The sequence below is a fragment of the Kryptolebias marmoratus genome, linkage group LG9 (assembly GCF_001649575.2).
Source record: "Kryptolebias marmoratus isolate JLee-2015 linkage group LG9, ASM164957v2, whole genome shotgun sequence".
NCBI lineage: Eukaryota > Metazoa > Chordata > Actinopteri > Cyprinodontiformes > Rivulidae > Kryptolebias > Kryptolebias marmoratus.
The window spans coordinates 25,811,532-25,838,302 of record NC_051438.1 but is presented as its reverse complement, the minus strand read 5'-3'; the positions used below and the strand labels follow the sequence as shown (position 1 = coordinate 25,838,302).

At 36.9% G+C, this 26,771-nt stretch overlaps 1 protein-coding gene across 1 annotated transcript in view; it reads left to right on the top strand.

The window, feature by feature from the left end:
- The first annotated feature begins 2,084 nt into the window (after positions 1 to 2,084).
- The window catches only part of pdgfc (platelet derived growth factor c), a 39,892-nt gene continuing 15,205 nt past the window's right edge, over positions 2,085 to 26,771 (top strand). The window contains exon 1 of the mRNA XM_017417414.3: positions 2,085 to 2,841. Coding sequence (XP_017272903.1) covers positions 2,730 to 2,841 — 112 coding nt within the window. The 5' untranslated portion in view covers positions 2,085 to 2,729. The remainder of the gene's footprint in view (positions 2,842 to 26,771) is intronic.

Sequence of the window (26,771 nt, the reverse complement as noted above, 5' to 3'; positions counted from 1 at the left end):
AAAACTCAGTTGTATACATTTGGTGGACACAAACCCACCTCCCTGACGGCATGTCTCTGCATACAAGCAGTGACCCAAGTGGTTTACCTTGTCCTTAATTTACTCTGTTTATTTTATTTCCTTTGTATCAAAGCCTCCACATTTCACAGGACCACCGTGACAGCAGCAGTCAAATGTGGATGAGACAAAATACCCGGCTTTTACAGACAAAACCTCATGAAACGAGTGAGTGTGCGCACATGTGTGTGTTTGTGTATGTGTGTGAGTGCATGTGTGTATGTAAAAAAAAAAGAAAAAGAGGGATTCCACAATGTGAAGTGCTGACATCTGCTGCAGGCCCTCGCAGGGCTGGAATGTGATACTCTCCTTTACACAAAGGGCCTTGGCCCTTGCAGCAAGCACATGAAGACCTCTGTTTGCCTCTCTCCACAGGGGAAACTCAATTATGAAATGACTGTATCAATGCGCCGTCCCATTTTTCCTCAAGCATTACCTTTGATTAAAGCCACTAAACCCTTCCTTCATACCTTGAAGCTCCAGAGAAAGCTGCTCTGTGCTCCCTTTGAGGAGTTCCTCTCTGAGCTATGTAAGACTGGGGGTAAATTGCTGCAGCATTGCATCATATGTCCGGCTCAATGGGTTCAATATGTCTCCAGCGCTCCTTTGATTGTCGTGTCTGTGCTGCTGCAGAATTAACCTTACAGCATGGGGATACACTGGTGGGTTTTGCCAACAATAGGGCATGAGGAACCACATAAAACGCAGCTGATGAGGTACTGCAGCACTGTGCTGGGGTGAAAGGAAATTGGGAACAGGAGGCAGTATTGTTTCAAGCAGCAACTTTGATTTGATATTACAAATTGAGAAGCCCTTAAACATTTTCTTCCACAGAAACACTTAGGAAGGACATAAAACAGAATGTTAAAGAATTTAGGGAGATTTTTTCTTAATTTTATATATAAAAAAATAAACCAAGCTTCAGAAAATTCACCCAACAAACAGGCATTTGGTATTTCTACTGACTGAAAACATTTTAAGTGAACCACAAGCTCTTATGTGAATAAGCACCATGGCCCTATGTGTATATTTTAATTTGATCCACCAGCACCATGTGAAAGCTTCAGTCACATGATTTACCTATTTTAGACTGGCTGTTGTTTTTGTAGGTAAACATATGCTAGAATTGGACAAGTGTAGAAGACAGTTAGGTGGAAAAATAAAACTGAATCTAAATCTCTTTTTTCTCTTTTCAAAGGAAAAAAACAAGGAAGACAACTGGCAAGAATAAATTGGGGATCACGCAGGGCAGTGGAGCTCAGCATTCAAACATGAAGTTTATGCAAAACTTCTGCTAGACTGGTAAGTTAAATGTTTGACCTATTTTTAGTCACTTCAGCTGTTTCTGTAGGTAAACAAACGCACGTGGTAGTTGGCATCCGGTCACATATTTTGTTTGTTTACATTTGTGTTTGTTTTTTTTTTTTTTTAATTGAAAGACACATCAACCATCAATATGAGAAACATCTTGTCCAAACTCTGTTTATCACTTTATGTTTTGGTTTTTGGACCCACATTTTGGAATTGCATATCAATAAATCCGAAAAACTACTGGAGTAAACGCTTTCAAACTTCACCATTTGATATAGTTCAGGATAACTTTTATGTTTGATTCTATAGTGGATTTATTCAGATCCCATTTGCATCATATCATCTCCTTCATTAGGGGCGGCGGAAGCTTGGTGGAAGCTTGCAACCCTGGAGCTGCCGGTTCGAACCCAGGTTATATGAGGAAGGGCATCCGGTGTAAAACAATTGTCTAATGTTTTAGGCGAGTTCGGTCAATAAAGACGGGAGCAGCCGAATGAACACCTCCTTCAGAACATATGCTTGTGATTTACTTTGTTCTGTTTAAACACTAGAACTTTTTTGGAAGCTTGTGCATTTAAAACACGGGGAAAGAGAAAAAAAAGCTGAAACTGCAAAACACCTCATTAAATTATGCAGCAATGTAATGGTTAATATCCAGGGGAGTTTCCTTGGCCGGGAAGTTGTGCTTTATGCATAGCACCTGTTGTGCCGTCAGTTGCCAGTCTCCAAAAACCCAACCCCGTCCGCGCAGCGATATTTTATCTCAGTCTTCAAGTTATGACTCCAGACCGCGCCAGACAACAGAACTCGTCTCGGTGTTGCGGATGGTTTCTGGCCACAGGCTGGATCAGGTTGCGGGACTCCCTCGCTGCCTCTGTGTGTGAGCTTTATTCGCTTTAATGCGTAACGAGCTGCTGGGATTTATAGGACGGAGAGCAGAACGCACCCTGGGCGCGCACTTGAGCCAAAATGCATCTGTGTATTTCTGATCATCCTGTGCCATAGATGATATGCGTGCATAAAGACGATTTTCCAACTAATGCTCGGATTTGAACTGCTTAAACTTTGTTCAGTTCAGCAACTTTCCACAGAACCAACAGGTGCGCACTTGCACGGCGCAGCAGAGGCAGGTTTGGGAGCTCTGCAGAGGCTTTGTTCTCATTCATCAGTTTAAAAAAAGAAGAAAACTTTTTTTTATGCGGAAGAACTGATGATTAAGATTATGTGGATGTTATTCAGTGCTTACCCTTCCCAAATGCGTCCAAATCAGCCCCCGTGTCTTGTTAACGACGCATGTTTTTGCTGATACGACCCATTCTGTGTGCATCCGCGCTTTGGAATCGCAACTACCACTCATCCAAATGATCCTTCCATTAATATTCCTCCTTGCATCGCTTCTCCAACAATATGGCACAGAAGCAGAATCGAGTCATGACAGCAAATTTCACCTTCCAAGTGTAAAGGAGCAAAACGGTAAGTGTTCATTGTTTTGTTTTGTTTTTTTGCGTGATTTTGCAAAGTTATAAAAGTGTAAATAGGCTTGAAAACGTCTCTTAAACAATAAAAGGTCCATTCTTACTTGGCTTAAAGCCATTCTTATAAAAAAAAGTGCGCATGTGGGATCGTGTGAATGGTCGCATTTCTTCCAGTTCAAACAGCTTTGCCCAGGATAGGAAGTTCGAAATTACACTTTTACTTTTAAAGTGTACCCGTGTGTGTGTGTTTAAGAGGGGAAACCCTCCTGAAATTCCACGTCCCACGGGAGAAGTTTTTCTTGTGAACATGAAAAAGGCTCTATTCATTCAGCAGCAGTGCTTCGGGCCAAGTAATTACTTACCTGCTGAAGTGACTGTGGCAAAGTCCATCAATACAGAAATGTAGTTTTTTCTGTTTCATACAAGCTGATGTTAGGTTCACAGCTGTCATAGGGAAGCTTAGATAAGTACATAATTATCATGGGATATATGCCATGATTGGTCATTTAACAACCAAATATTTATTGTTTTGTTTTTGTTTTTTTCTGTGGGGATTGGGTCTGTGGTGCGAACACAGTGATAGGTTTCAAATCTTAAAACGAAAAAATAATAAAAGTCTAGCATTCCTTGAAGCAAAGCATATCACCTGCCACCTTCCATGCCAGAGTTTTGAAAGTTATAGCTGTTTTAGTCAAACTTTAAAAAAAGGTCATGTGTAATCTTTTGTAATATCTCAGTGATCTGGTATGATCCATTAGTGCTATGTGTTGTAAATGACTAGCCACTACTATGCCAAATTTTAGCTTAATATATGCAAAATTCACTATGTTATGGCTATCTTTGTGTTTACTAAGGTCAATTAGTGGTGGCCATCTTGAATTGGATTGACTCCAAAGGTCCACCAGTTGTAATTGTTCCGACAATAATTGAGCTCTAAGAGTTCATTGAAATTCATTTGGTGGTTTATGAGATTTTTTGCTAACAGCCAAATAAAGTTGACTTCAACAGTCATAGCCAAGATTTTAAGCAAAGATGTCCCACAATGCATTGTGCTGAAAATGTCTATTGGAGATGCTGTTCAGCTACTACCCTACTAAAGTTAAACTCCCTATATGTAAAACTAGCTGAGTTGTATCCTTTTTAGTGTTTTCTAAGGTCAGTTGGCTGCAGCAGACACTTATATGCTTAATCTTGTAACTACTGAACAGATTTTAATGAAACTCTTAAAGCAATCAGGCCACTACAGCCAATCAACATTAGCAACACAGCCAACACAAGATTAGTTACAAACTCAGTCAATTTTATAGCTATTGAGCTAAATTTTGATGTGGTAGTAGTGGGAAGTCATTTGTAACACGTGTTCAGTGACATCTCACAATATTGCGAGAGGTTGCACATAATGTTATGTTCAAGGTTTGCTCAAAACAGCTTCAACTTAACAATTTCTCAGTATAAGATCATTTTTATGGCAGGTGCAATATACATTTCTTCTAGGAGTAATTGGTCTTTAATTTTGGTGATAAATTATTCAAGTGCATTAAACAGTGAAATGTCCTAAAGCTTTGTTTAGACACACTTTTGTGCCACATTGCACGAAGACAAAATTATCTGTTAGTTCAGAGAGGACAGATATGTCTTCATGCTGCAGATGCTCCATAACTTCATTCATCAGTCAGCTTGATTGACCCTGTGTGAGGACATGCAGTGCTAACTTCACTACAGTAACAGTCAAAGCTGGGAAATCAGAGCTTCTCATTGGGATTTCCAGGTTTAATTAGAACGACTGAAAAAAGGAAAACAACAAGGATTAGGGAGGCGTGAAAGAGCAAGAACAGCAGTTAGACGTGGGCTGGAGGTAAATCTGTCCAGGCTGTCTGTGACCTTTGACTGGAGTGTCTGAGTGCTCACTGCTCTGCTGCGCTTGACTTCTGATGCTCTGAGAGACAATTTGATATCGATCTAAATGTGGGGAGAGAGCCAGACCTGTCTGGCATGTTTAGCAGGAGTTGCCTGGAGAGTTACAGTCCCCAGTCGTATTAAGCTTGGCAAGTGGCTGCTGATGACTTCATAAGATATATCAGATAGAACTATCTCCAACTGAGAGCCAGCACTGTGAAGAAAACTATCAAGTCGCGGTAAATGATTTTGACAAAACTCAAAAACGATATGGGCACTAAAAGCACTATCTAAATTTTTGTGGTCATGCATGTTTTGAGCATTCCTGTCTCCAGGACTGAGAATTGCAGCACTGCACATTGTGTTTTATGTATTAATAATTTGACTGCAATATGTCTTGGTTGTTGAGGAGACAAAAGGAATGTCAAATTGCACCACAGAACCGTAGTGTACAGTTTTGGAATTGCACTAGGGCTGAAGATAAACCCTGTGATCAGTTAAACTGAGCAAAACAGTTTTGGTTCAAAATCATGTTTTGATGTTTGGAAATAACATGTTATTTTGCACACTTTTAAAATTAAGATCATCTTATGTTGAGAAATGACAGACTTGTAGCCATTTTGGTCAAACCTTGTGAGGATGTGTGTGATCTCATGCAATATTGTGAGATCTCCCTGATGTGTAGCAATCAGGAAGGTAAGAACATTACAGCCTTTGGTAACTGGAGATGAAAAAAGAAGAAGTTACAAAGTGGACTGGACCACAAGCCTCGTGTTTCTAATATCTGTGACTTTCACCTCTGACCTTTAACCCTGGTTCGGGGGCATTGTTGTTTGTTAGTTAGTAAACACTGAAGATTAACATTTGCTACATTTGCTGCTGGCATCTAATACTGACATGGGCCTGGTGTCAGGACACTGAAGCCAAAAGACATCTTGTGCACATTTTAGCCGCGCCACAGGCTTTAATAAAATGGCAGAGTGGGATGTACTTGGAATGTGAACTGGCTGATTAAGACTTAATGTGAAAGCCCTGAGGAAGCACTTGTTTCTTCATCAATCTATTCTGTTTCTACCTCCTGCTATTTTTTTTTCTTCTTCCCTATTTTTGCATGACAAAAATTACCATATCTAACTAGCATCAGTTAACATAATTTCCTTAAAAAGGAAAGACTACAATAGTTGTTAGCTTGCACGTTTTCATTATCACCAAAAACGGCTATAATTCAGTCAGTTTTGCAGATATTGAGCTAAATTTTGGTGTTTTAGCAGCTGAGACTGATCCTCAGTACATGTTGTGGACGCTAGCAGAGTGCACAAGATCTTTGTTTAAAATATTGCTGTTATTATATGCTGTCTGTCAGTTAGCAAAATATCTCATGAAGTACTGCACTGCAGTTATGAAGCTTTCAAGACGTAATCATTGGCTGTACATCTACAGCTGATTACCTTTTGGAGCCAACCCAATTCAAGATGCCTGCCACAGATAGCTGACCTTAGAAAACACAAAATGGCTATAATTCATTCTTCTTTTCTGATATTGTGCTGACATTTGGTGTGTTTGTAGCTGAGAGTCATTTATAATACACACTCCTGCTATGAATTGTGAGAAATCTTTGTTTAAGATTTTAGCACTGACTGTTAAAGTAAATTTGGTTTGTCTGTTAGCTAAAATTCTCATAAACCACAGAATGGATTTTAATGAAACTTTCAGAAAATAATCCTTTGATGTACATCTATGAAATGAAAAATGAATTAACTTTTGAAGGCAGTCTGATTCAAGATGACGTCCACAGCTAACTGACCTCAGCCAACAAAAAATAGCTATAACTTATGCATACGTACATATATTGAGCTAAAAAATAAGGTGGTGTTAGCTGAATGATCCTCAACACATACTATGAGTCCTAACACTTTCACAAGTTATTGCAATAGTGTATGAGATTGGTTCTTAAGTTATTTTCAAGGTCTTACCTAAATGGCTATGTTGTTGTCTCTCCTCATCATGATTTGATTTTAGTCTAAAAGTCCATCATGAAAGGCAGCAGAAGATGTTTTCCTTCAAGGAATTCTTGGTCTTTAATTTTCACGTACCTTGGTCCTATCTAGTTAGTTTACCTGAAGGATTACTTACACTTTATAAGGCAATAAAGCTGAACATGATGTTAAAAAAGCAGTTTTGTGTGAGCTATACACAGCAGGCAACATAAAGGTTATGTAAAAACAATTTTATTTTACCCATACATACTGTTATACATACAGACAGGCCTGATGATTTTTTTATAGTGAGCACATCTATCAGCATTTTCCTTCTTTAGCAGTAAGTGTTTTGATAAAGAAATATGAGACAAGGGACATAAGGAGTTAGAAATCTTCAGCAGTCATAGCCTGAACAGTTAAAAATAAAATAAAGGCATGTAAAGTTAGATATATGTTTCCTATCTTTACAAATAGACCTTTATATAAAGTTACAGCTCGCCCTGTCCTCCAGTTTATTAGCTAATGGCCTGAATAAGCTTGTGTTATTGTGCTGTAATGGCTTTTCTATAGTGTTTGCAATACCCTCTAACATAACTGTAGGCTGTAATTTGCTGGCAGAGGCGCCGGTTGTCAACCCAACACATCCAGCAGGAGATGCATCTCAGCCTCCTAATCACACAGGTCATCTCAGGGGCCGCCTCTTCATTTCACCTTTTTGAGCTAAGTGGTTTCTCCTCTGTTTACCGTAGAAGGCCATGTTTTCTTCTTTATCCCCATCTAGCACACACATCAGCACAGGCACAGATCTCATCACAAAAATCCAGCTGCAGATATTTGTAGGAGATGAGGATTACCTGTGATATTCCTACATATCACCCTCTGAGCACCACTAAAGGAAGGTATGCACCCCACCAGACCTGCGGGTGATCACTAAGGCTGCTATTCTACTAAAGATTATGAGATTAGGAGGACTGGGTTATAAGGGTCATAGACCTATGGGGAACATGTGCAGTGTACCACATATACATAGTTGTGCGACAGAGATGCATTCAGCATTCATTAGATTATCATGTAAACTTATAAGATGTTTTGCAAACAGGATTTACAAAAACAGGAAAGAAACTGGGTCGTCTTTTCAAGAATTCTTCCCTACAACAAATCTTTTTATGTATCATTTATAGCTGCAAAATTATACTGGAAATACTCTTAAAATATGTTTCAGTAAAGTGTCTTAGTGAGGTGTTAGGCTGGGTCTCCCTGCTTAGGCTGCTGCCCCCGCGACCCGACCCCGGATAAGCGGAAGACAATGGATGGATGGATGGATGGAATGTATACATAAAATATGCAATATAAGAATATTTTTATCTAAGCAAACTGTTAGAATATCTGTCCTGTTAGGACCAAACGTAGTGATTTATATATGTTGAACTCCCCACTGCCAGCTGCTTCAAATGTGGCCAGCTGGCATTCCAGTTTCCACAATGTTAGTTTAAATGGTTTCCTCCATAGTTCTTAACTTTATGTTTTAATCTGAAATTATGGTATGGCTCCTAAACCAGTGAAACAAAAGTAGCTTGAATGGAATCTCCATTCATTCTCTAACACAGGTCAGATGTTTCCTGAACATGCTTTTCATGGGAAAGCTCGTTTCCACTCAAAAGAACCTCTACTTTGATGCTTGAATGAATAAATACAGCCCTATGCAGTTAATCATGATGATGGGCAGTTCTATAGCAACCGGTATGCTTGGATGAATTAAAACCATCAAAGAAAATGGATGGCTTCAATGTTCAATGAACTCAGCGGAAGGGAAAGAGGGCAATGGCTTAACCAAGTATCACGGTTGTCTGATAAAAATCTTATACACAAAGAGAAGTTCATCTAGAGTCATGTTTTCTCAAGGAAGAGAATATAAATTCTACTTTAAGAAGAATAGTGGCTACTCCCCATTTAAACTTTTAATATAAATACAAAAACTAAAATCCATCTAAGGAATCTTTACTACTCTCCTGCACTGGTACAGATTATCAAATGCAGGCAAGTTTTTTGTACATTTTACCCTCAAAATCTCACTAAAGGGTATAAGGGACCCTGGATAAACGTATCTATCTTTCCCCTGTCAGCACTATTTGAACATGCAGTGCTGTATTTGGCAAGCAAAGCATGCCACCGCCTGCTGTTTGTCGTTTTAGGCAGCCAGCCCTAAGACTGTCCCAAATCAAGAGTTTTTAAGGGAGCTGAGTCAGAAGTCTAACCTGCAGAGGTGCTCCCTTAACAGGTCCAATGGTGATAGTGTCCCCTCCTATATATGTAATTTTTGGCTCGCCCTTTGACCCCCATGGCCTGACAGTCCTATATGCATAATCTTATGAACCACTAGGGAGATTTTAATGAAACTCTCAGAAAGTAGCCATCAGATGTACATCTACAACCAGTTTACTTTTGGAGTCAATCTCATTCAAGATGTCCGTCACAACTAATTGACCCTAACAAACACATGAAGTCAGTTTTACAGATATTATGCTCAAATTTGATGTGGTAGTAGCTGAGAGTCGTTCCCAACACATACTCTGAGCACTAACAGATAGTATTAGACCTTTGTATAAACCTTTAGCTTGTAAGTATGCAGGCAATATGCTACTTTAATGGATTTAAGAGAGGAGATGAGAAGTTTCATTGAGTTGAGTAATGTTAAATCAATTATAAAGTTAAAAAACTCCCACATTACAGTATTTTTCAAATAGCTTAGCATAATAGATAGAATTAAAAGTTTAAAAATAACTTAATATATGTTAAAATAGATTATTTTCTAAAGTGGGATGCAGAAGTAAAGTAAACAGTGCCTTTTTGTAGCACTTTTTTTACCGATACATGTTGATGCATTGCAGAGAAAAGGAGAGGCATGCAAACAGGATCTTTAAAAATAAATTGTTCCTTTTAAAGTTTTCAAAAAGTAACAGTTCTCATTTTCATAATTCAATTCTTTAAAAATTAATAATAATAATGAAGCCCAAACTGCAATAGATAATCCTGAATGTTGCACTGAACACACAATTTCTATTTATTCTGCACCAAAATTTAAACTGGTTGCATTTGCTTCATGATTAATAAAAATGCAGAATGTAAAAATGTGCTTGCTTTGTACATGTAAATATAAAAAAAAATGCAATATTATCCCAAAGTGCAGATCGGAGCATTTGCTTGTTTTGATGACCTTTATATGCTGGCATAAATCATTATCTCTCTTGTTGCAACAGATCTTCAAAAACAGTAGCATCTATTGATGAAACGTTTTAACCAGCTTAAGGCAGTGAGAGTGTGAAACCTTGCCAATATGGCTCTGTCTTTTTAACAGAGGCTAGTTGTTCTTCTGTAAGCACTGATATTTTTATTACAACAGGTATTTCAGATAATTTAATCTTGGCAGTGTTGTGAGTTGATCTTGATTACTGTCTCTGCTGGGCATATTTGCGGTGCATTGTAGATGTCATTACCTCCAAGAGAAATGCATTTTAGATGTCCTGAAGTGCTTCTGCTCTTTAGTTCAATGGGCTTTACAGGCATGTCCTGCAGTTGATTGATGTAAAGAAGGACAAAAAAAGTGCTGAGGAGTTCAGTGTTGTCTTCTATAATTAAACATTACAGTGCCACATTGTTTTATTTCAAATATTAACAAAACATAAAAAAGAACTAAGAACCTTTGATTTCTTCTTAGCAAATAAATTCTTCTAAAATGGCTACACTGTCTGAGCTAACTTGCTATAGACTGCTTCATGTTGTTGATAAATCATTGTTTAATATCCTGCATGCTAGACATTCTTTTCTTTTGATTCACTTCAAATTGTCTCAATTTATTTCTGCTCAAACATGTTTTTATAATTTTCTCTCCTGTAATAGGCTGATACGTGGTGAATGAGACATAACTCTGTATAACTGGCAAATTGTAAAAACAACTGTTCATATTGTAACCTGTTGCCCGTAATTGATTTGTAAAAATTAATTAGATTTATTACAAGTGCTAAAAACTTTATAAAACAACCAGGTAAACCATAAAGCCTATTAGGACAAGACAAGAGAAGACAAGATAAAATAGGATAAGATAAATCAAGACAAGATGAGACAAAACGCAATCAGCTAAAGTAAATCAAGATTAGATAAAACAACATAAACTAAATCAAGATTAGATAAGCCAAGATTTGTTAAGATAAAACAAGATAGGGCAAGATAGAATAAGACAAAACAAAACAAGATTAGAAGTCACAAAAATACATTACAGTTCAGGTAAACTGGAATTCTTGTTGCATTTTCCACAAGTTAGGTTCAGAAAAATGAGTTAGATATATTAAAAGAAAGTTAAAGGTGGAGTGTAAGAATAAATTTCAAGACTTAAAAAGAGAAAACAAAAAAGTTGCAGAGGTATTGCTCATATTTTTCCACAAGAAATTAAAATTCACATCAGGAAATTTAATTGCACTTGCATTTGATGGATGCAGTTATATGTTCTTAATGTCATTTGCATTTTTTAAAAAAAGATGTAAACATTGAACCCCCATTGTTTGATGACAAGTGCTCCAGCGCTTCAGACGTCACCGTTTACAGACTGAAATTGTAGCAGAAGAAAAGTGAAGTGTTTCCCGTCACCATTGCTCCCTTCCTCCTCATTATCATATGAAAAATCCATCATGTGTAAAACAGCCACTCGGTTCATTTGATGCAGCAGAGACATTTCAGGGTTATCAAGCTCCATCATTAAGTGTGCTAATTTTAGAAAGCTGCAGTGAAATTAAGTGATGTGTGACGAGCCTCATACTGTTTATAAAACACACAGAGAGCAGAAGAGAATAAATTTTAACAGTAAATTTGAGCCCAGACATAATCTGTGTGCTGGATACGTGCCCAGTTGAAAGAACTGATTGGTCTTTGTAATAGTCCTTAATTAAAATGTAGAACATATTTTATTTTCTATTGATACAAACCTACAGTAAAGCAGCACTACCTCTACCCCTGATCAGATTTTAATTATTTGACAGTTTCCAGGGTCGTTACAATGGTGGTATTTGTCAGGTCAAAAATGTTGTCATATTTATGTCTGCTTGCTCTGCCAAATGTCGTTTTATACTTGAGTGGTTGTATTTCTGCTCACCTTCTCAGTAAGTTGATGTTTACATGTTGGCAGAAACTATTAGACTTAATTTCTTTGCATTAGCAGCTTAAAAAAACAGTCATCAGTGATGTGCACACTGCGCTCCGCTTCATTACCTTTTGGTTGCTGTAAATCAAATTTATTTTAACCTTTTACCCATAATGATAAAGTGTTGATTATATAGCGATTGGAGGGATGCTTTTTATTTCTAATTGTAACACATACATTAAGGATGGCTTTGCCTACCACTAATTTATAGTTTGGCTTTTTTTTCAGTGCTGTTTTGTATTTATTTAGCATTTGCACAAGTCTGACTTGACTTAAACATTATTTATTAAGGAATTAATGGAAATGCATGTTGCCTGTTGCATTTTATGTCAGAGTGGTAAACTATAATCGTCTTGATCGTCTAATGAGAAATGACAGCGTGTTAACTGTTTGGGTCAAACACTGTAAAATGTTAGGTGAAATCTCATGCAGTAGTGTGAGAACTTGCGAGTTGTGTTAATATTTAAAGTATGTGTTGAGGATGACTCGCAGCTACTATCACTTATATTTTTATCTTGATATTGGTTAATTTAGCCATGGGGTATAGTTGTCCATGTGTTTTCTAAGATTAGTTGACTGTGGCAGCCATCTTGAATCAGGTTGACTTCAACAAAACTGAATCAGTTACTGATGTGTGTCTAAATGATTACTTTCTAAAAGTTTCAATAGCATTTTTCCAGTTGTTCAGGGAGTTGTTTGCTAACAGACGGACAGTGTTGACTTTGATAGAAAGGAAAAGCAGGTAAAAGAAAATGGATGAATGGATCTCACATGTTCAGTTTGCTCTCAAAGTACAGATTGGTGATAACTCTTAGCTCCACCCACACCCAGTTTCAGCTCCATATCTGTAAATTTGACTGAGTTATAGCCATTTTAGTGATTTATAATGTTAGTTGGCTGTGGTGGCCATCTTGAATTTCATAGACTTCAAAAGTGAATCAGTTGTAGATGAACATCTGGTGATTTCCTCCTCAGAGTTTCATTCAAATTTGTTAAAAATGTAAACAAACACACACACACAGTCACTGGCAGAAACATTATTGCCGCTTTTTATTTTACATATGACACATCTTAAAGAAAAAACATCTCTAAAATTTTAATCACTGCAGTGTTTATTGTTTCATTTCACCTGAAACACCTGCAGTTTGAATTTACACGACATGCATGTCGATAAAAATTAAACCGCCTCTGTGTCTTCTTTATGTGGTTTTGGATTGGAGAGAGAGAATAGAACCAGTAACTATTAAATGGAAAAGTGAAATATGCCAGGTCTGATGCATTTAGGTGTTAAAATAAAAAGCGCACACACACACACACACACACACACCTGCCACAGTAATCACCAGCACTGTGGCTTCTCATGCTGGTTGGATTATGTCACCTAGCACATGGTGAGATGTGATATATGACTTTATGCCAGTGGCATACATAGCCGGTAACCCAATCACACACACTATTTTGAGAATGTATGGCTTTTCCCAAAGCACAAATAAGTTTTCCGAGCCTGCTGGATGTGCTCTTCCACAGAATGCTTACACTTTGCTTCCCTTGGGACGGTATCCATTTCTACAGCCCAGCTGGAACGAAAATGCACATTAGCTATTAGGCCCTATGACTGACTCAAGTTATTTCACCAACTGTGTGTCCCGGCATATTAAGTGTGTAGCAGTCTGCAGGCATAGCAGAAACGGCAGCAATCTTCATTTGATGGATCAAGACTGATAGTACTTCTCTTGCGGTTTGTTCAGGATTACGAAATGATGCTGGCAATCGTTTTATGTTTGAGCTACAGCTTTACGGTCCATCACTTAGAGGTTTCTGCAACTGTTAATCAGAGTTTTTACTCTGTTGTCATTACCACAAAAAGGCATCGAGCAATGTTAGGAGTAACAGTGGCCACATGCCTACATTTATTATGCTTTGCTGCTGAAGGTGAAAGTGAAAGTTTTTGTTTGTGTGTGTGCCTGCCATTGCTAAGCAGCCTGAGAAAACACGAGACAAATGGCTATAACTTAGGAGACTGTATAATTATTGAGCTAAAGTTTGGTAGAAGCTGCAAGTCATCACCAACTTATATTTCAAGAGCTAATTGATGATGTGATACCTGTTTTTAAAACTTTGCCATTATTTAATGCAGTCAACTCTATCTGTTAGGAGAAAAATCATTAACTATTAGACGAATGTTAAAGAAAATTTCAGAAAGTAATCAATAGGTACAAATTAACAGCTGATTAGCTTCTCGATTCAGCACAATTCATCAACACAGCTAACTCACTTTAGCAAGCACAAAAATTACTATCATGTTGCCAATTTTGCACATATTGATATAGAATTTGGTGAGGTAGTAGCTGACAGTCATTTCCAACACCTACCTTGAGCTTTACACATTGAACAAAGTCTTTGCCAAAAGTTTTGTCACTAATCGTTAGAGATATAGCACTGTATGTCTGTTAGAGAAATATCTCATGAACCACTGGATGGATTTTGTTGACATTTGCAGAAAGTTCGTCTACAACTGATTAACTTTTAGAGTCGCACTAATTCAAGATTACGCCACAGTTTATCAACATTAGCAAAAATTTAAATGAATCCAACTTAATTAATTCTACAGTTTCATCCTCAACACACACACTGACAGTGTGTGATCCTGCAAGACCTCACATGAGACTGCTCACAACTTCATTTACAATGATTTGACCAACACAGCCATAACTCTGCCTCTTCTAATCATAAAATAATCTTAGTTTAAAACTCGTCACGAAAGGCAGCAGGCAATATGCATTCTAACAAGGAAAGATAGGCTTTTATTTATCTGTGTTTAGTTTGCAAAAGCATATTACAAAAACAACAAGATGCATTTTATTGGAAATCTGGGCTTAGCGTTTTCCACTGCATTTACAGTTGCACAGTGAATAAACTTGGGAAGAGTATAAATCTGTCACCATGTAGCAGCATAAAGAGCTGATGTCCTTGTACAGTGTGAGGAGTTGCTTGGCAAAACTGACTGACTGACTTACTGGAAAATACATTTTTTCATTCATGCACTGATTCCCTTTCAGTTAGACAAACATTTCTTGTTTGGTTTTGTTACTTGGTATTTAGTTGGCTATGTAAGAAGTGATACTGTCTTTTTGTCAGTGTTTCATGTGTTGGTACACAGTGTGAGTTTCTGTTGCCACACGAAATGCCTAAAAATACCCAGTGTTTTAAAGAGATTAGGGGTTTTGTTCTTGCAGTTAAAGGGATAGTCCGGGCTTTTTAAAGTGATGTTCTGACAAATAGTTAGCAGTAGTTAGTACCTTATGTGGCATCGGTCATAGAGAAAGAGGCAAAATCTTCATTCAGGTTAGGATAATAGCAAGCCAAACAGTGTCATGTAAAAGTTTAAAAAGTGTTCTTTCACATTGGTATGTCGTTTTTGAGAAAAACTTGTTTTAAAAGCTTGAAAACAACAGACCCTAGCCATTAGCCTCCCCTGAACACAATTAACACTAAGGCAGAGGTTTTGGGTTAAACTCCCGGCTGGAGCTGTTCTGTGTGGAGTTACATGTTCTTTCCTGTGCATTCAGGGTTTTCTTCCTTAGTCCAAAAACATGCATTTTAGGTTGCTTTGTAATTCGAAATGGCTTCTTTGTAGGAGTGTGTGGATGTACTGTGGACAGATGATCATCTCTGTGTTCTCCCAGTGATGGACTGGCAGCCTGTCCAAGGCTGAACAGAATCAAGCAGGTATAGGAAACTGATGGATGAAGACACTTGTTTGGCAACTTAAGCAAAATATCTGGATTTATTTTATACATAATAATATTTTTTACAATAAAGGTTTGTGGGGACAGCTTGCTTGAAGAGTAGCTTCAAACTGTTTAATGCTGAAAGAAAGAGACTCTACAAAAAGAGAAGGGCTCTGAAAAGAAAATACTTCCTCCTCCTTCTTTTCTTTTGATCCGTACTTTACATCTTTCATCTCATCAGCTGCCTCTAATTAGGTCTTTTACAAACAAGAGAAAAAATGTCCCGGAACCACAGCAGCTAATGAGACACCAATGATAATCTTTAATGTGCAGCTCTGTTTGTCAAAATCTGTCTTTCACTTCTCTCTTGACACATGAGTTTGTTCAGCACTTTGTCTGCCTGCACACCTGTTGACAGGATTAGCAGCAGCTTGAAGCGGGTCACTGAGCTGGCTTGGTTTATTGTCAGAATGAGCAGCTTTTGATGCAGGAGCGTGGTGGTGATGGATTCTTTTTTTAGGCAAATCTCAGACTTATTTGCTCTGATCATAAATAATCTAAATGTAAATTGTTCCAGTATAAGTTTGCACTGATTTGGCTACAAAATGTTTTACATTTTGAGATTTATACATTGTATTTGAAAACTATAAAACAGTTTGTGTTTTCCTTAAAGAACATTCATAAGAGCATCATGTATTTTATTTAATAATTCATTTATTAGATTAAGAGTAATTTGAAAAGTACATTTTAAATAAAGAAAAGTCTTTTCTTGAGAAAGCTAAAGTGGACAGTTATTTTAACATACCCTCAAATTGCAAGACAATGAAGAAAATTAATCAAAACATTTACTTCCAATATGAGATTTAGTTACTCTGAATGTGACTTGATAGATAAATTCACAACTTTAAGACCTTAGGAAGACTATATGAGCTGTAAAATATCTGAAGGAATATGTACTAAAAATAATAATATAAAACTTATTATTTCCTATTAAAAGGTTTAATACTTATTTCACTTGTTTATATGTTAATAAATATTGGATTTTCTAATCATGAATAATCATTTTCTTTTGCTTCATTCATTCACCCAAAGACTTGATCATTTTGTATTTCTGTGAAACTCTGCAGGACATCCCAGTCACCAGGCGTTGTTGTTGTTGTTGCTTTTAACCGTATTGAGCAATTTGTCACTTGAGAAAGTTCTATATGATTTGTTGTGAAGAATCATTTCCCAGATGTACAGTTTTATAGAAGGGAGAAGCATTTGTTTTGTGACCATTTGTCTCAAGAGATAATTATGCAACTATTGTTCAGAGAGTCCATCTTGGATATTAGTCACTGCTTCCAGAGATAAAATGAGCACTTTGCCGAATGTTTTCAGCAGTTATTTATGGTTCTGTCTCACAAATTTCACTGAGCTGTGAGGTTATGTTAGAAGCCAAATTACAATGATAATTGAGAATTTTTCTTTATGTTAAAGTGGGTTGAATGGAGTTCTTGGAGGCCTTTTCAGTCACTGGACAGATGGGCGTTCAATAACCTGATAAATAGGTAATCTAGATGCTTTGATTGTTCATTTTTGAAGCAATCTCTCTAATAAGAAGGGAAAATGAGGGATTCATGGATTTAAATCTACCTTCTGTTTGAGAGTAGATCCTGAATGACTCAATTGTACTCTTTAATCAAGTTTTAAAATGGAGCAAATATTAAATTTGCCCCATTTTAAGAATCTGTATCAGGAGCAAATCCATTCTGTCATATGAACTAGAGTTAAAGCAAAGGCTGTGTTAGAAATAGCTGTGGCCATACATTGAACATTTTATTTGTGACTTTGCTGCAGAGCTGCTGCGATTTTAGCAACACTTGCAGTCTTTTTTTTTTTGCATAATTTTCAGATCATAATTTCATGTCTTGAAGATTCTTCAAGTCTCCTTTTATTTGTTTTACTGATTTGAGAATAAATTGTTACTATGACCAGGTTCCACAAGCATTTCCATCATGGAAACTATGAATTATGAGAACAGTTTACTGTGTGGTGTTTTGTGGTATTAATATTCTATAGTGTTTCATTTTATGCATTTACAAATTTAATATATCTTCAGATTTCATCAGAGCATGACATCAAGAAAGTACTTTGTTCAAATGGTAATAAATGATGTGAAACACATTAAAAAGATTGCATGTCATAGTATGATGTAATGTTCTTATGACTTCATAGTATTTATCCTTAATAAGACTGCTGTAAAGTGGCCATGACAGCAGAAAAACCACACTTCTCTGTATGTCTTTGAAGAACCCTGCCACAGTGGTTACTGAACAAATCCTCAGGAACCCTTAAATTAATAGATGTGTGGGGATCCGGCCTATTAGTATTGGAACTAACCTGCCAACTTTAACTCACTGCCCACGCATGCAGAAAAATCTCACAAAAACTTAAAATTTCTCTTTTTTCTATCCCTCAAATTGCTACTGAGCTCTAAATATTTGCTTGGTTTAGCAAAAAGTATGCCGTTCAGCAGTTCGTACTGAAGTTTATTTGACAAAAGTTGTTCTTTTTGTGGTTATATTGGAAAACTACAGACTGATTGCTGAATTGTTGAACTAAGCAATATTTTGACAAGGAGGGCCATTGGTTTGCATTTTGCAGGTGTTTTTTAGCAACATGCTTTCTTGTTTTTTCACCAGTTTTGACTGCAGTGGTTATCCAGCAGTTTGTATTCATCCAAGCGAGAGCAGAGTGTTACAGGAAATGAAACAGTTGTACATAAATTCATTCCCTGCATTCGGAATTGGAGCCCATCTGCACCTGACAGCTGGACCCAAAGGTTAAGAAGGCCTGGTTGGGTGGGCAGTAATTAGAGAGCCAGAGCATCATGGTTAAACAAGTCAATTTGTCTCTAGAGGCAGAGCCAAGAAAATGATAGTTTCATTTTAAAGTTGATTTTAAATGATTCAAATAATGTCTCGCTTGTCCCCTGGTTCGCTGCTTTGAATTTAGTTATTCTCAGATTTCAGATGTATGATTCAAATAGTTCAAATTGACTTGAATTGCTTTTTTTCTTTATTTATTTTGTGGAGTTGTGAGCAGTTTGCTGTTAACATCACATTGGTGTCTGCAATGTGATGAGTTTAGATTTTATTCAAGTAACGAGACAAGAAGAGAAAAATGGGGGAGGTAACACTAACTCAGGGTGACTGGTGTCATTTTGTGAGTTCCAGTGAAACCTCTGCTGACAGATATGTGATCTGGAGTGAGCAGAAACCAAACTATTCAATTTCTAACAGTTTTTATTGTTTTTTTCTGGAAGTCAACTGGTTTGTGATCAGCTACAAATCCTCTCAGTTTTGTTCATGGCAAAAACTGGATCTTTGATCATTCCTAATTGCAGTGTTTGAATCTGGTGTGACTAGCTGTGCTCCGGTCTGGCTTGCCACAGATCAAACTGTAATTTTCTCCAAATATCCAGCTGTCCAGCTTACAGATGTGACTACAAAGCAGCCTGGAGCTGCCATCCACAGCTGTGAGCAGAAGTTTAAAAAAGATGTGGTTCATCTGTCAACACATGGTTTCCAGCCAGAAGGGGAGCTCAGGACGGTCCCCTGGAGTCTGGATTTCACAGCCTCAAATTTTTTTCTTCTTTCTTTTTGCTTTTGTTGTACGTTGTTATTACAATATTACTTAATTTGATGTTTGATTTGGGGCATTCTGCATTCGTTTTATTTTGTTTCTGTGCTATGGTTTACTTGTCAATATGGTATTCTAAAGCCTTGATTGTATTATTGATTTCCCTCTTTTATTATAAGATATTTTAATGCATGCTTTTTGTCACTTCACAAAGTAATATAAGTATTACCATTTTACCAACCTGAAACTGTGTGTTCTTCGTTTAATGATCTAAAAGAAATAGATTGTTTGAGCTGATATTGTGTCTGAAAGCAGGCTTAGAGGTCCAGACACTGAATTTCTGAGAGCCAACACAAATAGATGGCTGCGCTTAAAAGAGTGACACTCAATCTTGCATTTCCCAAATGCCAAACACAACTGTGGGCACTAATTAGAGGCTAAGAAGAATCATGGAGGGGTGGGAAGGCATTGTAATATGAGGAGAGGTGCTGGGTGATGATGAGTTTTAGTCGCTGTGCTAAATGGGCCCAAAGCCTGAGGGGGTTAAGGGTCTTCAGTTCAGTTTTGGTGTGTCTGCCTTTCACACTTCCATGCATTTGCTTTCATTAACAGCCTGCAGCTGGCTTCGGAAAATCTTATCACAATTTGTAATCACTTCTCGGATAACGCTTTGAGGATATGTTTCATAGTCATTATGGAAGTTAGACCCATCACTGACTCAAGGACTTACAGCAGTTTTACTTAACTGTTAGTAAACATAGTTTATTTTTGAATAAGAATTTACTGAACGCTGCTTTGGATTTTGATTGATATCCAGCAGCTGTAGTCTTAGATTGATTACTCATAAATATGAACTTAATCTGTTTTTTTTTTTATCTCAGATGGATTATAAACTCATGTCAGTGTAATACTCTGAGGTTTACACAGATCTTCTTTTTATTTAATCTTTTTTATAGTGTGTTATTTTAGAACATTAACATGTGTTTTAAGCTTATCAGAAATAACTTCATTTATTCAGATTTTTTTACACAATGACTAATAAATAAAATAATTTAAATATTCTTTTGCATGTCATATCTTTTTATTCCCATAAAATGCACGTTGCACATAAAATACAATTGCTCATATGTTCAAGCTTGTGAAAAGTGTGTGTGGTGTGCATGATGACATATACACAGTCTTGCATCTGCAGACACACACTCAGCATCCAGGGGTATCAGGTTGGGCCATCTGATCTGATCTGCAGATGTTTTCTTTTGCCTCTGCAGCAGGTGCGAACAGATGTCTCCCCTTCTCTTGGCCGGTTTTGACCCCATAACTGCCCCCCACTCAGATGACCTTTCTGTGCAGTAGCTCTGCTGGAAATGATCCATCCTGCAAAACTGTTTCAGGACAGATTATGAACCCCTCTCCCGCCCACTTCTTATTACTCCTCAGGAGTTACTGGTCTGGTCTCTGTTAAAGAACATCATGCAAACAGCAGAATTACAGTTGTACATTGCAGAGGATTAATAAAATATTGTTTTTTGTTGGCACAGCAAAAACTATGGGATTTAGTCCTTACAAATTTGGTATTTATACATTTGCATATAACACTCCCACACGCACACAGATACACACACACTACTTCTTTCACGGGTCATAATTGCTCATCTCTGGATGACATAGCTTGAGATTTAGGAAGTTTAAAAAAAAAGTGACAGAAACAGGAGACTGTTAAACCCCCAAACTATTAGGATAAGGTTTTGGAAATCTGTACTTAATGGATACTCACGAGTCTCAGTAAATCATTGTTACTCGATTTATCTTCCACAGTCTGAGTAACACACTGTTCTCCCCTTCAATAAACCAGAGTTTCTCATTTTTATGTGATTCTTTTATTTAACTCATATCTGCTTAAATGTCTGAAATATTAAGTTAGGAAAAATAATCAAACAACTTTTTTTGTTACATAGAATGTTTTTGTTTTTTGATAGTACTTTGTATTTTAGTGACTTTTTTCTGGTTTAATATGACCACTAATTATTAATATCCTTGCATATTAGTGAACTGATTCATATAGTTTTTTTAGTTATTTATTATTGTCAGACTGTCTATCAAACAAAATACATTTTTATATGCAGAACATCAAATAAAACAAACATACTACAATATATATGGACACAATGTGCTGTCATTCACTGAGCACATTTTTGGTCATTTGATTATTTTTGATTATTATATTTATTTGACAACATTTGCAGACATTTTGAGAGTCAAGCATGTTACACTCTTCCTTCAGTTAAATACTCAGGGCCCTATGCCAGACAGATAAATTAGCTACAGGAAGGGTCCCATGCAGCCAAATTATTTTTTAATGGTATAAGATTCCCATGGTGTGTTTCAGTCTCCCTTTCACTTGACCCACTGTAAACCCCAAAGCAATAAATACCCCAAGCATGGTTTGGAATTTACAGCACCTGCAGTATCCACTGCGTGGCCTTAATAAGCTGCAGATGCTGGATTGATTACATCAAGGCTGAAATAAACACTCGTAAAAGAAGAAAATTCTTTGTTCACCATCTGACCAAAGGGGCTTTCAGCAGCAGGTCCGCTCATGGCCTTCCCTTCATTTTCATCAAAGAGTAGCAGCGCTAAAATTAAAAGCAATTTGGATTTGGTGTCACACTGACATGGCTGTCAATTACCACACAGGAAATAGCTGTCTTTAGCAGTTAGTTACGATCCGCGTAGCTGCAGGATGAAAACACTGCACAGAGATGGACAAATCTTTAGCTCGTCATGTGTGAAAATAATACTTGAACTAACTTACCACTAATATAAACCTCAAGACCAATATAAACTGATTTGGGAAGTTTTTCACTTATTAGTGTAACCTCATACTTTAAGAATGTGGAATCACATTTTACTGCTTTTTCAGGTTGAGGAAAGCAAAAGTTATGTTTGCTTTATTGTTCTATTCAATATGCCACATAATTAAAGCCTGCTGTGGAAGGCAAAGCGGCGATAGTATTTTTGCTAGTATGTGTGTATTTGCTTATCTGCAGCTTTAGAAAAATAGAACATAAATAGAACATTATCATCGGAGGTGCTTCTACAACACACACACAAATACTGTTCTTTTTTACTAGTAATTCTCATTTTTTTAATGTTTGTACATAAATAATGTCTTGCAAGATACTTAAATTACTTCCTTTGCATTGAAAGGGACTGCATATGGTTTGGTTGTATTTTTGGTGTAATGACAGCAATGGTTCTTATTCTGATTGGGTTATGCATTAACGTCATTCACAAGGTTTGACCAAAACCTATTTCTTATTAGCATTGGAAGATTTTATGCCAGCGTTTTAAACTAAAAGGTGTCTAGCAGTAACTCTAAAGCTTTGCATCAACACAGTAACGCATCACCATTATTAAGTATTTGAATATAGTATCATGGAATATGAATTTTATTTGCCTAATTTAAGTCATGTTTGATCTTTTTCATTGTCCTGTTGACTTGTTTATAAACAGTCTGGGCAAAGAGCTTGTTATCAGTTAATCTTTGCTTCAAGCTAGTATCTAAAGCTTAAATGTTTCATTTAACAAAGCATGCAAGCATGTCATTGTGTTTTGGTGCATACTGTTTGTGTGTATCCACAGCCTTTATAATTGTTGGGCAATAAACATGTTTGTCGCCACTAATATTAGCAGTGATTCAGGGTGCACTAATGCAACAGTGTGCACATATCTGTGGTTCTCAGCGTGCACATTCCAGTTTTGTTTTGGCAGGGGAAAGGTTAATGTTTAACAGCACGGTTGGTTCAGCCACTAACGTGTGAACAAAGCACAATGACTGCACTGTATAGGCTCGTATTTATTCAGAGTCACTTCCTCCCTTAATAGTTGGCTCTACTTTCCTCACACGGGGAAAAAAGTAGGTCAAGGAAAAGTCATGTTTGAGGTAATTCACTCGAGGGGACTGCGCCTCTGATCATTAGATGACACTGGTTAACCCTAAGAGTGAGGTCATATTCAAGTTACACCCAGAATCTAGCCTGAGTGCTCGCGTGTCTGAGCATTTTACAGTGGACTGAGGATAAATCAAAGGCTGGGGGTGGGGGGGCTATCAGTGTGAAGCTTGAGAAGAAAGAAGCGCGAAAGGCAGAAACATAAAATCAAAAGTCTTCCCTTTAATCAGTGTTGGTTTTTTGCAGATCTGAAGGAGGTCACTCCTAAGGACTTTCTGCTCTGATGCAACTGAACAAAAGATCCTCAGTCAAGAATGTCTTGAGTAGCACATTCTTGAGCTTCATGCACAGTGAGCTGAACCAAAGATGAATGAAAACATATCGTTCCCAGAGCTTCTGCAGTTAAGATGACTGTCAGGATTATGCATCATATTAGCAGACTATAGATTTAGTATGGAGGAGTCCATAAAGATATCTAAAATACTTTTGATCCAAACTTAATGCTTTACGTCAAGGGTAGGCAACCCTGGTCCTTGAGAGCCACCATCCTGCATATTTTACTTGTTTCTCTGCTCCAACACACCTGATTTGAATCAGTGTGTCATTAACAGGCTTCTGCAGAACATGAAGAGGTAATTTAACCCCTGAATCAGGTGTGTTGGAGCAGGAAACAAGGAAAACATGCAGGACTTTGACTTTGTCACTTTGTCACAAATTTAGAATATTAAGCAACATACGTTTTACGCAATACAACAAAAATGACATTCTGATGAAAAAGTACATTTCTGACAACTTTTGTAATACCATTCTGCAACATGCATTAAAACCTCAGATATACATTCTCACATTATTCAGGGTACACTTTATGAGTGTTTTTTTAGCGTCAGCAGTAATGGGGATATAATTAAAAACATGTCATTGTGATGGAGTGCCAAGTTTTAATTATATGAAAGCTATGGGCTTGTTTCCTCCTCAACCAAGCAAAGAATATAAAGGCAGTCAATCAAATCAACTATGTTGTAACTTCTTGCACTGNGGGGGGGACATATCAAAAAGATATTGACAGCAAAATTAAAACAAAATAAGTTGATTACTTTGTATAGTATCATGCTTTTATTAAACCTTTTGTAGAAACAATTTGTTTAATGCAAAGTTCAGTTTTTGTATTTTTGTTTTCCGGCCTAAAGGAGAGCATAATTTATTCTGCAAAGACAGTAGCCTGCTTTTTGGTGAGGTTGTTTTCACTTGAGGCCAAACTCTTTGCATGGTTATGAAAGAGTCTTTTCATCAAGGAGTCATGCCTGGGCTTTGTTTTTCTTTGCATCTGGCTTACCGTCATTCAGTCTGTTCCCACCTGGCTCGACACCAAGCCAAAATGAAAACATCAAAGTATAAATCTAATGAGAAGAAATTATTCTTTTTTTGCCATGTCTTTTTTTTTAATTAAACTTTTTTTTTCTTTTTTTACCAAAAAAAGTAGAAATTTGTAACATTTTAGTAAAATCCAGTTTGTTAGTTAATCACTTTTCTAATAATAAAAACTAAACTAAAATAAAGTAAACTTACAGATTATATATAAGAAATACCTGACAATGTAAAATAGGAAATGCAAAGTAAAGTTTGCCTTATATTTGACTGTAATTACCCCTATTGATTCCTTCACTTAACACTGATTGTTCTTCAGCAACTATAACAAGCTGCAGCAGGCCCTCCAGGCTTTAGATTTACTGAGCATGAATTAAGGTTTTGAGAGTTGCATGAATTGCAGTCTTATAAACATTAGTAAATGTTTATCTTTTTTCACAATTCAGATGTGCTTGGACAAGTACGTAATGAATGTGTATAAAAAATGTTAGTGCACTTATGAATGTGACTCGTTTTAACCTTTCAACAGGTAGCAACATCTGCTCCAATTAGTCCACAAGCAAGCTAATCAAACTGGTCAGCATATGTTGACATTTAAATGTAATTTTAGAAGTGATATTACATTCGTGGTTGTCCACAACGACATGAACTGTTCTTCCTGATGACAAAATATTCTCTAGTTGTCTTTGGAGCAATTTTGTTCTTTTATCTTGTTAAAAGTAAGGCCTTCTCTTTCTTGGGTTTTTCTTCCTTAACTGTTTCTCCTCCTCTTATTGCTTTTGCTCACTGCTTAAACAAATTAAATGTGTTTTACCAGACAGCCAATTAGAGAGCAGCAAAACCGGGGCCTTATCGCAGGTTTCTTTTTTTAAACAAAAAGTTCAGACTGAGTCTCAAAAGACCGAGTCAGAGGTTGCTCTTCGTTATGCCAACTGAATTTCTCTACATTGTGTTCCTTTCTTGCCCAAGACAAAGATTAGGGAGACAACTGGATTTTACAGGAGCAAGGAAACCTATATGTAACGTTTTTAAAAGACTTTTATCTGCAGCCATCATTTAAAAATCTCACATTCCCAGGTGTAGCACACATTCTGACTGAATAAATGAAGCCAAAGATTTCCCAGGTTTCTAATCATTCAAACCTTCTGTCACTTACTCATATCTTATTCACATCCTTCCTGGTGGTAGCTAAGATGTAAGAGAAAGAAGTGAAAGAAATGAAGGGACTTGTTAGTGAAAATAATTTAGGAAGCAGTGCCTGAGCAGAAAATACAAAACCTTTTTTAGGAGGTTCCAAACAGACATATAAGTGAACAGAAAGCCATTTGATGATGAGATGTGTTAGAGCTCAGACTGTGTTGAGGATGGCTCTCAGCTACTACCGCAGAAAGTTTTAGCTCAGTATCTGTAAATTTGACCAATTTCTGTGTAGGCTAAAGTTGATTTGAAGTGGCAGCTGTAGCAGCCATCTTGAATTTGACTTTTATTGACTTCAAAGGTAAATCAGTTGTACATGGACATCCAGTAATTACTTTCTGCAAGTTTCATTAAAATCACAACAAATAAACACACACATGCAAATATATTATTGCCCTTTTGCCCTAATTACAACTACAATCAGACAGCAGCTAAAAATGTTTTAAAAGATATATTTTAAGTAAACAGAACAGAAAGAACAACTTGTACAAATTGAAGAACATCAGCATGTCCAATTTTGTCAAACTTTGTCTCTGAGATAGTGAACATTGTTTCAAAAGTTTTTTTTAAATTTGTGAATGACATTGATAATCACATATGAGCTGTTTGTGAATGAAAAGCTTGAGGAGAAAGCCAGTAAAGTGTAGCAACTTTGTGAATGTAGGAAAGAACAAGCAGAAGTTGGTTTTATTTACCTTTCTGTTGCTCTTGGAACCATCGAAGTGCTGTTTTTTGACATTGCACAGAGTGAGCACATGGCACAAATCTAACCCGCCTGTGTTTTTCTTTCTGTTGCAAGTGGCAACCTTAAATCAAATTCATGTCAAAATAAAAATAAAGCAGACTTCTAATTTGTTCAAGGCATAAATTTGTATATTTTTGCTCTGCGGAAAGTGTTACACATCCATTTAAAATATTCTGAAACGTCTAAGAGCACAGTCCCTGGATCTGTGCTCATTAAACCCCTTCTGGCTCCTCATTCAGGTAAATGCACT